The following is a 14,930-nucleotide window of genomic DNA, read 5'->3' on the forward strand; positions in this document are numbered from 1 at the left end:
AAGATGATCTGGGCAGATAAGAGAACACTTGGCAAAGAAGAACCATTTGAACAGAGACTGAAACAGCAACCAGCATTTGGACATATAGGAAAAAGTTACGAAGGAAGTTCTAGGCCCTCTCCGATTGTGTTTTACATTGTTTGGTTTCATGCTTCGCCAGAGGGCAGGGCCCATGTCCCTTCCTCAGCTTAGCTGGCACAGTGTGAACAGGTGCTCAGTACACACTTGTCTTGAATTACATTTGACTAAAAATACAGTTCCACACCTGAGAGCTGCAGAGATGACAGAAGCCAGCACTCCAAATTCAAATGTTTCTTGGCAGTACTCTCAGATCTCCCATTCCTCCCTCAAGGAATGCCTAGTTGTCATACAACAACTCCCTGTGCACAAGCATCTTACCTGCACAAATCGGGCACAGTCCGCTATCCTGGTCACCACTGCTTTGGGCCTGGGGTCGGTGCTGTTTTTTTTGCCTTGCTCTTGCTGTCTCCCTCCTGTTTGGCCGAGAATTAGAGTTGGATACAGGCCTGTGAGAAAGAACAGTTAAAGACCAGCTATTAGTAAGAGGCCATAAGGGCTGAAGGAGCCTGGAATCAGAGCAAAAATAATGCAGAAGAGTTAATGTAGACCTAGAAACCCTGGTTTGGGGTCCTGGTTTTCCCACCTGATGTACCAGACTTGAGGGAAGACATTTAACCTTTGAACATCTGAGAACAGAGATTCCATTATTGCCCTTGGGTTATTATTTTTTAATTGAAATATAGTACACATACCGTAAAACTCACTCTTTAAAAATATAAATTCAGCCGGGCGCGGTGGCTCAAGCCTGTAATCCCAGCACTTTGGGAGGCCGAGACCAGCGGATCATGAGGTCAGGAGATCGAGACCATCCTGGCTAACCCAGTGAAACCCCGTCTCTACTAAAAAAAAAATACAAAAAACTAGCCGGGCGAGGTGGCGGGCGCCTGTAGTCCCAGCTACTCGGGAGGCTGAGGCAGGAGAATGGCGTGAACCCGGGAGGCGGAGCTTGCAGTGAGCTGAGATCCGGCCACTGCACTCCAGCCTGGGCGACAGACTGAGACTCTGTCTCAAAAAAAAAAATAAATAAATAAAAAATAAATAAATAAATAAATTCAAGGCCAGGTGTGGTGGCTCACACCTGTAATCCCAGCACTCTGGGAGGCCAAGGCAGGCGGATCACCTGAGGTCAGGAGTTTGAGACCAGCCTGGCCAACATTTGCCTGTCTCTACTAAAAATACAAAAATTAGGCCGGACGCAGTGGCTTACGCCTGTAATCCCACCACTCTGGGAGGCCGAGGTGGGGGGATCACCTGAGGTTGGGAGTTTGAGACCAGCCTGACCAACACGGAGAAACCCCGTCTCTAATAAAAATACAAAAATTAGCTGGGCGTGGTGGCAGGCGCCTGTAATCCCAGCTACTCAAGAGGCTGAGGCAGGAGAATCGCTTGAACCCGGGAGACAGAGGTTGTGGTGAGCTGAGATTGCCCCGTTGCACTCCAGTCTGGGCAACAAGAGCAAAACTCCATCTCAAACAAACAAAAAACAAAAATTAGCTGGGTGTGGTGACGTGCACCTGTAGACCCAGCTTGGGAGGCTGCGGCAGGAGAACAGCTTGAACCTGGGAGGCTGAGGTTGCAGTGAGCCGAGATCATGCCACTGCACTCCAGACTGAGAAAGCACAACTCCGTCAATTTTCAATTGTTTTTATATATATATAAATTCAATTCAAAACCCTGTATTGACAGAGTTCTGTAACCACAACCATGTAATTCCAGAACATTTTCACTACTCCCAAAAGAAACCCAGAACCCAGGCTGGGCGCAGTGGCTCATGCCTGTAATCCCAGAATTTTGGGAGGCCGAGGCAGATGGATCACCTGAGGTCAGGAGTTCAAGACCACCCTGGCCAACATGGCAAAACCCCATCTCTACTGAAAACACAAAAATTACCTGGGTATGGTGGTGTACGCCTGTAGTCCCTGCTACTTGGGTGGCTGAGGCAGGAGAATGGCTTGAACTAGGAGTTGCAGTGAGCCGAGATTGTGCCACTGCACTCCAGCCTGGGTGCCAGAACAACACTTTGTCTCAAAAAAAAAAAAAAAAAAAAAAAAAAAAAAAAAAAAAAAAGAAAGAAAGAAAAGAAAAGAAAGCCTGAACCAGACTCTGGCAACTGCTAATCTACTTTAGCGGTTTGGAATTGCCTATTCTGGACATGAAATCATATACTATATGGTTTTTTGTGACTGACTTCTTACACTTAGTATGGTTTCAAGGTTCATCCATGTTGGAGCAGGTATCAGTACTATATTCCTTTTTTATGGCAGAGTAATATTCCACAGCATAGATATACCACATTTTATTTATCAGCTGATAGACACTTGGGTTGTTTCGATTTCTGGGCTATTATTAATAATGTTGCTCTGAACATTTGCCTGTAAGTTTCTGTGTGAACACCTGTTATCAATTCTTTGGAAGTATACACCTAGGAGCTGAACTGCTAGGTCATATGGTAACTCCATATAAACATTTTGAAAAACTGCTAAACTGTTTTCCAATCAGCTGCACTAATTTACATTCCCACTGGCAATATGTATGAGAGTTTCAATTTCTCCATATCTTTGCCAACACTTGTTATTGTCCATCTTTTTTATTACATCATCCTAGCAGGTGTGAAATAATCATTGTGGGGTTTTGATTGGCATTTCTCTGATGGCTAATGATGTTGAGCATCTTCTATGTGCTTAATAGCCATTTATATATCTTCTTTGGAGAAAATTCTATTCAGATTATTTGTCCATTCTAAAAATTAGGGTATCTTTCTATTGTTGACTTGTAAAGGTTCTTTATATATTTTAGATAAAAGAGCCTTACTGGGCCAGGCGCGGTGGCTCAAGCCTGTAATCCCAGCACTTTGGGAGGCTGAGACGGGCGGATCACAAGGTCAGGAGATTGAGACCATCCTGGCTAACCCGGTGAAACCCCATCTCTACTAAAAAAAAAAAAAAATACAAAAAACTAGCCGGGCGAGGTGGCGGTCGCTTGTAGTCCCAGCTACTCGGGAGGCTGAGGCAGGAGAATGGAGTAAACCCGGGAGGCGGAGCTTGCAGTGAGCTGAGATCTGGCCACTGCACTCCAGCCTGGGCAACAGAGTGAGACTCTGTCTCAAAAAAAAAAAAAAAAAGAGCCTTACTGAATATATGATATGCAAATACTTTCCTCCATATTCTATGGGTTGTCTTTTACTTTCTTGACAGTGTCCTTTGAAGCAGAAAAGATTCAGATTTTTTTTTTTTTTTTTTTTTTTTTTGAGACAGTTTCACTCTTGTTGCCCAGGCTGGAGTGCAATGGTGTGATCTCAGCTCACTGCAACCTCCGCCTCCTGGGTTCAAGCGATTCTCCTGCCTCAGCCTCCTGAGTAGCTGGGATTATAGGAACGTACCACCACACTTGACTAATTTTTGTATTTTTAGTAGAAGCAGGGTTTCGCCGTGTTGGCCAGGCTGGTCTTGAACTCCTGACCTCAGGTGATCCACCCACCTTGGCCTCCCAAAGTATTGGGATTACAGGCGTGAGCCACTGTGCCCAGCCAAAGATTTAGATTTTGATGAAGCCCATGAAATACAGCACACTCATCTTCAGATTCTGGTTCACTACAGGACTGCCTCTTTGCCTAGTTCCAAACCTGACAACATGTGGACAAGGATATCTTTTCTTCAATGCCCTTAGGTCTAGACCCACAGGTTAAACCCAGACACAAGGATACTCTCTGACCTTAATGAAACAAGACTGGGGGTAAGGACAGCTGCAAAAGGGCAATAAAGTTTGGGGAGGTGATTTGGGTCTTTCATGTTGATCTACTTACCTTTGGTGCTGCACTTTCCTTCTTTTCATTCTGCCCACATCATTCTCAGAGTTTTGCTCCTCTGCTCTGGGCTCTGTATTAGAAATGCTCATTAAATATAGCTCTTAAACAAAACAGTCTTCACATGTGATGTTACTTCTTCTAAGAATATTCTTTCTACCCTCTTTGCCTGGAGGCAAAGAGTGTGCCTTTCTCACTCTTCCAAGTCTTATATGAAATGCTAATTCCTATGCAGCACTTTCCCTGGATTCTCTAATCTACATCCAGTCATCCAATTATGCTTTTCCTTGACAGTACTCATCACAGTTTGAAGATTTAAATTTATTTGTGTGACACTGACATGTGTTTCTCCACTAGGGAAGGAGCATTGCTATTTTATTTACTGCGGTATCCCTGATGTCTAGCACAGAGCCTGGCACAAACGATGCTTAATAAATATCTGTCAAATGAGTGACAATAAAAACTATCAACTTCCATTCGTCTGGTTATCCTGAATTTATGAAACACTTTGTATAGCATTTAATATATTTTAAAGTGCTTTCATAGCTCCAGGGCCCAGCCTATAGTAGGTGCCCAAAAATTATGAGTTCCCTTCTAGTCTCTTTCTCTTAAAATAATAAACTACATCTTTCCTTCTGTGGTAGACAGCTGAGGCCCAAAGAGATAAGGATTGCTGATTCCTAGGCCAGTGCTCTTTCAATTACTATACAATATTTGATTTGTCTTCTGGTAACAAGACACCAACAATTATCTTTTCTATCACATGAAGTTCCACTAGTGAGCCATCCCTGTATAGCAATGGTAGATTCAGGGAGGAAGGGCATTGCTAGGGACAGGAAGGAACAGGTCATGTGGACTCACCTGCCCTGTCTGGAGGACTGGAACCTGATTCTGCATGGTTGTTCTTTGGGCTTGCCACACTGACTGGAGGCACCCTGCGGGCAGCAGAAAGCACCATGTGGGCTGAACGCCCCAGAGTCCCTGGCTGCATCTGTGTTAGGATATTCCTGAGCTCTGAAATTTCCTTGGTATCCCTGCAGGGAAAGAGAGTACTTGGTTCCACTTGAAATATAGGTCTTATTCTGCTCACTCATGTCAATGGCATTTAAGCAAGAAAGCTAGTTTAATATACAGATAGGGTTAGGCCTAGAGTATGTGATTAATTTGGTGAACCCAGGCTGGTCTTGTGTGCTTGTCAGTGACTTGATAGCATTTCTTTTTTTTTTTTTTTTGAGACGGAGTCTCGCTCTGTCGCCCAGGCTGGAGTGCAGTGGCTGGATCTCAGCTCACTGCAAGCTCCGCCTCCCGGGTTCACGCCATTCTCCTGCCTCAGCCTCCCGAGTAGCTGGGACTACAGGCGCCCGCCACCGCGCCCGGCTAGTTGTTTGTATTTTTTAGTAGAGACGGGGTTTCACCGTGTTAGCCAGGACGGTCTCGATCTCCTGACCTCGTGATCCGCCCGTCTCGGCCTCCCAAAGTGCTGGGATTACAGGCTTGAGCCACCGCGCCCGGCCTATAGCATTTCTTTTCCAGGAGAAAGACCTGAGAGGTGGCTGGGAGACTTCCACTCTGTCAAGTACATACGTATGGGGATGTGGGAAGAATGTCCTCCGGATGGAAGGATTAGCTAGCCAGGGGCTAGGACCAGACTCCTGAGCATCAGAACCCTGAGGAAAAAAAATTGAGATATGAAATACCAAGATTCACCACCAGGGGACACTGCTACCTAGTGCCAGGGCCTACTCAAACTGTCAAACTACTCAAATGACTGAACTTTTTGGGGACGTTTATTTCATTATTTCCTTCTAAATATTATCAAATAATATTGTTTAGTTTTTAGTATGATTTATTTTGTGAACAATTTTGTTAACTTGCAACTAAAAACCTACCAATTTTAAGCCACAATTTCTAGCCATCTATAAAGAGATGTGTGTGTATGTATGCATATAGATATGTCTCTAGCATTAGCCACCATACCTATCACAGGCATTTTATAACCTCCTTGCTCCAGAAATGTCTATGTGCAATAATCTCCCAAATAATTTCTTTTCTTTTTTTTTTTTTTTTTTGAGACGGAGTCTCACGCTGTTGCCCAGGCTGGAGTGCAGTGGCACGATCTCGGCTCACTGCAAGCTCCGCCTCCCGGGTTCCCGCCATTCTCCTGCCTCAGCCTCCTGAGTAGCTGGGACTACAGGCGCCCGCCACCGCGCCCGGCTAATTTTTTGTATTTTTAGTAGAGATGGGGTTTCACTGTGGTCTCGATCTCCTGACCTTGTGATCCGCCCGCCTCGGCCTCCCAAAGTGCTGGGATTACAGGCTTGAGCCACCGCACCCGGCCAATAATTTCTGCATAGAGATTTTATTTATATCGTAGTATGCTGGTTTCTTAATTCTTTGTCAAAATTCAATTTATTTGTGATTATACCCCTACTTTTTAAAAAAGAGATGGGATCTCAGCCTCGGTACAGTGATTCGTGGCTGTAATCTCAGCACTTTAGGAGGCCAAGGTGGGAGGACTGCTAGAGCCCAGGAGTTTCAGACCAGCCTGAGCAACATAGTAAGACCCTGTCTATAAAAAAATAAAAAAATTAGCCAGGCATGGTGGTACATGTCTGTGGTCCTAGCTACTTGGGAGGCTGAGGTGCTGAGGTGGGAGGACTTCTTGGGCTTCAGAAGCCAAGGCTGCAGTGAGCTGTGACTGCACCACTGCACTCCAGCAAGGTGACAAGAGTGAGACCCTGTCTCAAATAAAAAGAAGAAAAAAAAATTGGGTCTTGCTCTACCCAGGCTGGGATGCAGTGGCAGGATCATGGCTCACTGTAGCCTTGAACTCTGGGGCTCAAGCAATCCTCTCACCTCAGCCTCTTGAGCAGCTGGGACCACAGGCTCACACCACCATGCCCAGCTAATTAAAAAAATTTTTTTGTAGAGACAAGGTCTCACTATGTTGCACAGGCTGGTCTCAAACTCTTGGGCTCAAGCGATCGTCCCTCCTCGGCCTCCCAAACCACTGAGATTACAGGCACGTGCCATTGCACCTGGCCCCTAATTATTTTTTCTTTTTTGAGACAGTCATACTCTGCCATCTAGGATGGCGTGCAGTGGCATGATCTCAGCTCACTACAACCTCCGCCTCTCAGGTTCAAGTGATTCTTGTGCCTCAGCCTCCTGAGTAGCTAGGATTACAGGCGTGCACCACCACAGCCAGCTAATTTTTGTATTTTTAGTAGAAACAGGGTTTTGCCATGTTGGCCAGGATGGCCTTGAACTCCTGGCCTCAAGTCATCTGCCTGCCTTGGCCTCCAAAAGTGCTGGGATTACAAGTGTGAGCCACTGCTCCCGGCCTCCTAATTCCTTTTTCCTTTTTTATTTATATAAATTTCCTTTTTCCCTTACCGTAAAAAAATTTTTGTCTTTAATTTTCAACTCTGATTCTTCTATCACAGGTTATTTTAAAGGTAAATGTCTTTCTTGTAAAGCATGGCTTTGGCTTCATTCTACAAGGTTGAGTAGTATTTTCATTCTCATTAACTCTTTAATATTTTCTAATTACCATTACAATCTTTTCTTGGACCTAGCAATAATCCTGAAATTTTTTCTTTAATTTTCCAGGGTTTTCATTTTTTCTTTACCTTGTCTCATGAATGTTACAGTGAATGCTACTAGAAAGGGTAACTAGATAGGTGTGTAGAGATAGTTTATTTTAACCTTAACTCTAAGTGAGATTATCAGGAAATTAATTATTATAAAATGATTAATTATTAGCTTCTGAGCAAAGATTAGTCGGAATCAAGTGGCCTGGGTTCAAATCCACTTCAAGACTTATTTGGCAGTGTGACCTGGGTCACCCCACTAAATTTCTCTGTGCTTTTCTTACGAGAAAACTGGTGATCATGATAACCCCGTTTCACAGAGTTAAAAGCCCTATGTTTTGCTTTCACTATAACATACCAATTAAAATGATTCATTAGGAAAAAAGTCTATGACGTTTTAGGCATCCTAAATTATAAAACTGAGTGCCATCAATCTGTAATCCCAGCTTACACGTACCATCTGTCTCTTGCTGAAATGTTTCAGGTCATTCCTTCGCTACAGTTTCACAAAGTACCTGCATGTATGTTTCACCCTGCTGCTGATGTTCAATACCCTTCTGACAAGGCTCTGCAGTTGCTGACTCCCTTTGACCCCCATCCCACCATGGTCCTAGAAGTGCAGGGTAATGTAGATGGCCAAAATGGAAAAGAACCCTGAGAAACTTTTGTTTATCCTAAAACTGGGGTGAACATAGGTACTGGTTTGCCTGGAACAGTCCTACCTTGTATCTGTTGTCTCCGTATAAAAATAATAATGATAATTATTATTATTATGTTTTGAGACAGGGCCTCACTCTGTCACTCAGGCTGGAATGTAGTGGTATGATTATGGCTCACTGCAACCTTGATCTCCTGGGCTCAAGTGATCCTCCTACATCAGCCTCCTAAGTATCTAGGACGACAGGCATGGGCCACCATGCCTGGCTAATTTTTATTTATTTTTTTCTTCAGACAGGGTCTAGCTCTGTTGCCTAGGCTGGAGTGCAATGGAACAATCACAGCTCACTGAAGCCTTGAACTCCCAGGCTCAAGTGATCCTACCACTTCAGCCTCCTGAGTAGCTGGGACTACAGGCGTACACCACCATGCCTAATTTGTTATTTTTTGTAGAGATGGGGTTTTGCTATGTTGCACAGTCTGGTCTCAAACTCCAGGGCTCAAGCGATCCATTCGCCTTGGCCTCCCAAAGTGTTGGGATTACAGGCATGAGTCACTGCACCTAATTTTTAAATTTTTTGTAGAGGCTGGGTGTGATGGTACACGCCTGTAATCCCAGCACAGTGGGAGGCTGAGACAAGAGGACTGCTTGAGCTCAGGAGTTTGAGACCAGCCTGGGCAACATAGTGAGACCTTGGTCTCTATAAAAAATAGAGGTGGAAGGTTGCAGTGAGCCGAGATCATGCCACTGTGCTCCAGCCCGGGCGACAGAGCGAGACTTTGTCTTTTTTTTTTTTTTTTGAGACGGAGTCTCGCTCTGTTGCTCAGGCTGGAGTGCAGTGGCGCAATCTCCGCTCACTGCAAGCTCCGCCTCCCGGGTTCACGCCATTCTCTTGCCTCAGCCTCCTGTGTAGCTGGGACTACAGGTGCCCGCCACCGCACCCGGCTAATTTTTTGTATCTTTAGTGGAGATGCGGTTTCACCAAGTTAGCCAGGATGGTCTCGATCTCCTGACCTCGTGATCCGCCTGTCTCGGCCTCCCAAAGTGCTGGGATTACAGGCTTGAGCCACTGTGCCCTCCCCGACTTTGTCTTTAAAAAAAAAAAAAATTATTTGGGCCTGGTAGTATGCACTTGTAGTTCCAGCTACTGGGAGGTTGAGGCGGGAGGATTGTTTGAACCCAGGAGGTGGAGGTTGTAGTGAGTGATCACGCCACTGCACTCCTGTAATCCCACCTGTAATCCCAGTACTTTGGGAGACTGAAGTGGGCAGATCACACAGTCAGGGGATGGAGACCATCTTGGCTAACACGGTGAAACCCCGTCTCTACTAAAAGTACAAAAAATTATCTGGGCGTAGTGGCATGTGCCTATAGTCCCAGCTGCTGGGGAGGGTGAGGCAGGAGAATGGCATGAACCTGGGAGAAGGAGCTTGCAGTGAGCCAAGATCGCACCACTGCACTCCAGCCTGGGTGACAGAGTGAGACTCCGTCTCAAAAATATAAAAAAATAAAAATAGGCCGGGCACGGTGGCTCAAGCCTGTAATCCCAGCACTTTGGGGGGCCGAGACGGGTGGATCACGAGGTCAGGAGATCGAGACCATCCTGGCTAACACGGTGAAACCCCGTCTCTACTAAGAAATACAAAAAACTAGCCGGGCGAGGTGGCGGGCGCCTGTAGTCCCAGCTACTCGGGAGGCTGAGGCCGGAGAATGGCGTGAACCCGGGAGGCGGAGCTTGCAGTGAGCTGAGATCCGGCCACTGCACTCTAGCCTGGGCTACAGAGCGAGACTCCGTCTCAAAAAAAAAAAAAAAAAAAAAAAAAAAAAAAAAAAAAAATAAATAAATAAATAAATACTTTTTTTGTGGAGACAGCATCTTGCTATGTTGCCCAGGCTGGTCCTGAATTTCTGGGCTCAAATGATCCTCCCACTTTGGTCTCCGCAAGTGCTAGAATTAAAGGCATGAGCCACTGTGCCTGGACTTAGTGTAATTATTAATAGCATTCTCCTTTGCCCTTCAAGTGTCCTGGTTTGGATGATAAGTTTTATGGTGACTCTATCTACAACTCCCCTTTAAAAGGTCACTTATATAATGAACATTTACACTAAAAGGCTACTTTGCTCTGGGCAATGTTCTAGGTGCCAGGAATGCATTACAGAACGAGACAGACAGGTTCCTAATCTCATGGAGCTTCATTTTATTGACTAGGCAGGATCACAGAGATCGAGCTCCACTCATGTCAGCTCTTAGCACTGCAGCAGTGGAACCTGGTAGGGCACACTGAACTGCCACTGTCGGTCCTTTTACATTTTTTAGCCCTTTCCACAATGGAAGAGTAGTCTAAGACCAAATTTGACTTTGTCTTAGCTCTCTGGATCTCTCCTAAAACTGCACGACAAAAGGATCTACTCTTGTTCTTTCTGCTCTAACTTCATTTTCTCTTCCCAGTGCTGCCTCTTCTTTTTCTCAGGAACCTCAAAAGGATTGACTCAGCCGGGCGCGGTGGCTCAAGCCTGTAATCCCAGCACTTTGGGAGGCCGAGACGGGTGGATCACAAGGTCAGGAGATCGAGACCATCCTGGCTAACATGGTGAAACCCCGTCTCTACTAAAAATACAAAAAACTAGCCGGGCGAGGTGGCGGGCGCCTGTAGTCCCAGCTACTTGGGAGGCTGAGGCAGGAGAATGGCGTAAACCTGGGAGGCGGAGCTTGCAGTGAGCTGAGATCTGGCCATTGCACTCCAGCCTGGGCGACAGAGCGAGACTCTGTCTCAAAAAAAAAAAAAAAAAAAAAAAAAAGGATTGACTCTTGTGAAGTTCGCTCATGTGAACTGGGATTCTTTTGGTTGTGAAAGGTTTGAAACTTCTAAGAAAGTTTCTTGTGTGCACAAGAGGCAGAGTGTGTAGTGTAGGCAGAGTGTAGGGACAGGAGACCTAGTCCTTATGCTGTTCTGACTCACTGTAGGACTCTGAACATATAGAAGTTTTCCTATCTGAGATGGAAAATGAGATGGTGGGGGTTGGATGATCTCTAAAATTCCATGACTCTAGCTTTGTATGATAAAACACTCATTTTTTATGAATGAAATATGATGGAGGGTACTGGCTTAGAAAGATAAACAAGTGTAACAACAAAGCAAGAGGAGTCAGAATAGGCTTAAGAAAAAAACTAGAAGCCTGGTTGAGCAAATCGAAGTAAATTGATATAACCTCAGGGCTAGAAATCCATATATCTTAGGAGTACAGGCGTACTTCATTTTATTGTGCTTCATAGATACTGTGTGCTTAAAAAAAAAGGCAGGTTTGTGACAACGCTGCAAGTCTATCAGCACCGTTTTGCTAACAGTATGTGCTCACTTCCTGTTGCTGCGTCACATTTTGGTAATTCTCACATTTCGGTATTTCTCACATTTCAAACCTTCTCATTATTACTACATTTGTTACAGTGATCTGTGATCAGTGATCTTTAATGTTACTATTGTAACTGTTTTGGGGGTGCCACGAATTGTGCTCACGTAAGATGGTAAACTTTTTTTTGGTTTTGAGACAGGGTATCGCTCTGTCACCCAGGCAGGAATGCAGCTGCACTAATCATAGCTCACTGCAGCCTCAAACTCCTGGTTTCAGGTGATCTTCCTGCTTCAGTCTCAAGTAGCTGGGACTACAGATGTGTGCCACCATGCCTGTTTCTTTTTTTTTTTTTTTTTAAGAGACAAGGTCTTTTTTTTTTCAGAGACACCTGACCTCAAATGATTCTCCCATCTCAGCCTTACAGGTATGAGACACTGTGCCTAGCCTACGATGGCAAACTTAATTGATAAACATTGTATGTGTGCTCCACTGACTGGTCATTCCCCTGTCTCTCTCCCTCTTTAGGCTTCCCAACTCCCTGAGATACAACAGCATCAAAATTAGACCATTTAATAATCCTAAAATGGCCTCTAACTATTCAAATGAAGTGAAGAGTGGCATGTCTCTCACTTTGTGGTTGCAGGGAGCAGGGTGATGAAAGGTCTGTCCAGGGGCCAGGAAGAACGGCCCACATCAATCTGCAGGAAAGCACAGCCACGAGAGAAGGATAAGAGGGATGAGATGACTGCTTTAGTAAGAAAGGAATAGCAAAGGCTAAGGTAGGCTGAAAGCTAGGCCTCCTGTGGCAAACAGTTAGCCAAGTGGTAAATGCAAAGAAAAAATTCTTTTTTTTGAGACAGGGTCTCACTGTCACCCAGGCTGGAGTACAGTGGTGCAATCTCACCTCACTGCAACCTCTGCCTCCCAGGCTCAAGTGATCCTCCCACCTTGGCTTCCCAAGTAGCTGGGACTACAGGCATGTGCCACCATGCCCAGATAATTTTTTTTTTTTTTAGACGGAGTCTCGCTCTGTTGCACAAGCTGGAGTGCAGCGGCACGATCTTGGCTCACTGCAACCTCTGCCTCCCGGGTTCAAGCAATTCTCCTGCCTCAGCCTCCCAAGTAGCCGGGACAACAGGTGCACGCCGCCACACTCGGCTAATTTTTTGTATTTTAGTAGAGACGTGATTTCACCGTATTGCCCAAACTGGTCTTGAACTCCAGAGCTCAGGCAATCCACCTGCCTCGGCCTCCCAAAGTGCTAGGATTATAGGCATGAGCCACTGGGCCCGGTCAATTTTTGTATTTTATGTAGAGACAGGGTTTTGCCATGTTGCCCAAGCTGGTCTTGAACTCCTGAGCTCAAGGGATCTGCCTGCTTTGGTCTTACACAGTGCTAGGATTACAGGCGTGAGCCACCACATCCAGCTGAAAAAATTCTTGAAGAAAATTAAAAGTGCTACTCTAGTGAAAACATGTATGATAAGAAAGCAAAACAGCCTTATTGCTGACATGGATAAAGTTTTAACAGTATGGATAGATCAAATCAGCCATGATATACACTTATCCCAAGCCTAATCCAGAGCAAGGCCCTAACCCTCTTCAATTCTATGAAGGCTGAGAGAGGTGAAGAAGCTGCAGAAGAGAAGTCTGAAGCTAGCAGAGATTGGTTCATGAAGTTTAAGGAAGAAAAATCCATCTCCTTAACATTAAAATGCAAGACGAAGCAGCAAGTGCTGATGGACAAGCTATAGCAAGTTGGCCAGAAGATCTAGCTAAGATCACTGATGAAGGTGGCTACACTAAACAACAGGTTTTCAATGTAGATGAAACTGTCTTCTATTGAAAGAAGATGCCGGGCAGGCGTGGTGGCTCATGCCTGTAATCCCAGCACTTTGGAAGTCTGAGGCGGGTGGATTACAAGGTCAGGAGTTCGAGACCAGCCTGGCCAATATGGTGAAACTCCATCTCTACTACTAATACAAAAATTAGCCAGGTGTGGTGGTGTGCGCCTATAGTCCCAGCTACTCGGGAGGCTGAGGCAGGAGAATTGCTTGAACCTGGGAGGTGGAGGTTGTGGTGAGCCGAGATTGCACCACTGCACTCCAGCCTGGGCCACAGAGCAAGACTCAGTCTCAAAAGAAAAAAAAAAAAAAAAAAAGATGCCACCTAGGACTTTCATAGCCAGAGAAGAGAAGTCAATGCCTGGCTTCAAAGGACAAGCTAACTCTCTCTTTAGGGCTAATGCAGCTGGTGACTTTAAGTTGAAGCCAATGCTCATTTACCATTCTAAAAATCCTAGGGCCCTTAAGAATTATGCTGAAAATGGCCGGGCGCGGTGGCTCAAGCCTGTAATCCCAGCACTTTGGGAGGCCGAGACGGGTGGATCACGAGGTCAGGAGATCGAGACCATCCTGGCTAACACGGTGAAACCCCGTCTCTACTAAGAAATACAAAAAACTAGCCGGGCGAGGTGGTGGGCGCCTGTAGTCCCAGCTACTCGGGAGGCTGAGGCCGGAGAATGGCGTGAACCCGGGAGGCGGAGCTTGCAGTGAGCTGAGATCTGGCCACTGCACTCTAGCCTGGGCTACAGAGCGAGACTCCGTCTCAAAAAAAAAAAAAAAAAAAAAAAAAAAGAATTATGCTGAATCAATGGAACAACAAAGCCTAGATGACAGTACATCGGTTTACAGCATGGTTTCCTGAATATTTTAAACCCACTGTTGAAATCTAGTACTCAGAACGAAAGATTCCTTTTCAAAACATTTCTGCTCACTGGTAATGCATCTAAGCCAAGAGCTCTGATGGAGATGAACAAGGAGCTTAATGTTGTTTTCTTTTTTTTTTTTTTTTTTTTTGAGACGGAGTCTCGGTCTGTGGCCCAGGCTGGAGTGCAGTGGCGCGATCTCAGCTCACTGCAAGCTCCGCCTCCCGGGTTCATGCCATTCTCCTGCCTCAGCCTCCCGAGTAGCTGGGACTACAGGCGCCCGCCAACTCGCCCAGCTAGTTTTTTGTATTTTTTAGTAGAGACGGGGTTTCACTGTGTTAGCCAGGATGGTCTCGATCTCCTGACCTCGTGATCCGCCCGTCTCGGCCTCCCAAAGTGCTGGGATTACAGGCTTGAGCCACTGCGCCCGGCCTTAATGTTGTTTTCATGCCTACTAACATAACATCCATTTTGCAGCCCACAGATCAAGAAGTAATTCAACTTTCAAGCATTGCTATTTAAGAAATATATTCTGTAAGGCTATAGCTGTCATATAGATAGTGATTCCTCTAATGGATCTAGGAAAGCAAATGAAAACCTCCTGGAAATAATTCACCATCTTGGATGCCATTAAGAATACTGGTGATTCATGGGAGGAGGTCAAAATATCAACATTAACATGAGTTTGGAAGAAGTTGATTCCAACCCTCTTGTGGGCTTTCAAGACTTCAAGGGAGG

At 45.4% G+C, this 14,930-nt stretch overlaps 1 protein-coding gene across 1 annotated transcript in view; it reads right to left on the minus strand.

The window, feature by feature from the left end:
- XNDC1N (XRCC1 N-terminal domain containing 1, N-terminal like) overlaps window positions 1-14,930 on the minus strand; it is a 42,304-nt gene that overhangs the window by 13,512 nt on the left and 13,862 nt on the right. The window contains 4 exon segments of the mRNA XM_065529584.1: window positions 400-527; window positions 3,884-3,956; window positions 4,745-4,917; window positions 5,468-5,550. Of these exon segments, the coding sequence (XP_065385656.1) occupies window positions 400-527; window positions 3,884-3,956; window positions 4,745-4,917; window positions 5,468-5,550 (457 nt within the window).

This window comes from Macaca fascicularis, chromosome 14 (genome assembly GCF_037993035.2).
Source record: "Macaca fascicularis isolate 582-1 chromosome 14, T2T-MFA8v1.1".
Taxonomy (NCBI): domain Eukaryota; kingdom Metazoa; phylum Chordata; class Mammalia; order Primates; family Cercopithecidae; genus Macaca; species Macaca fascicularis.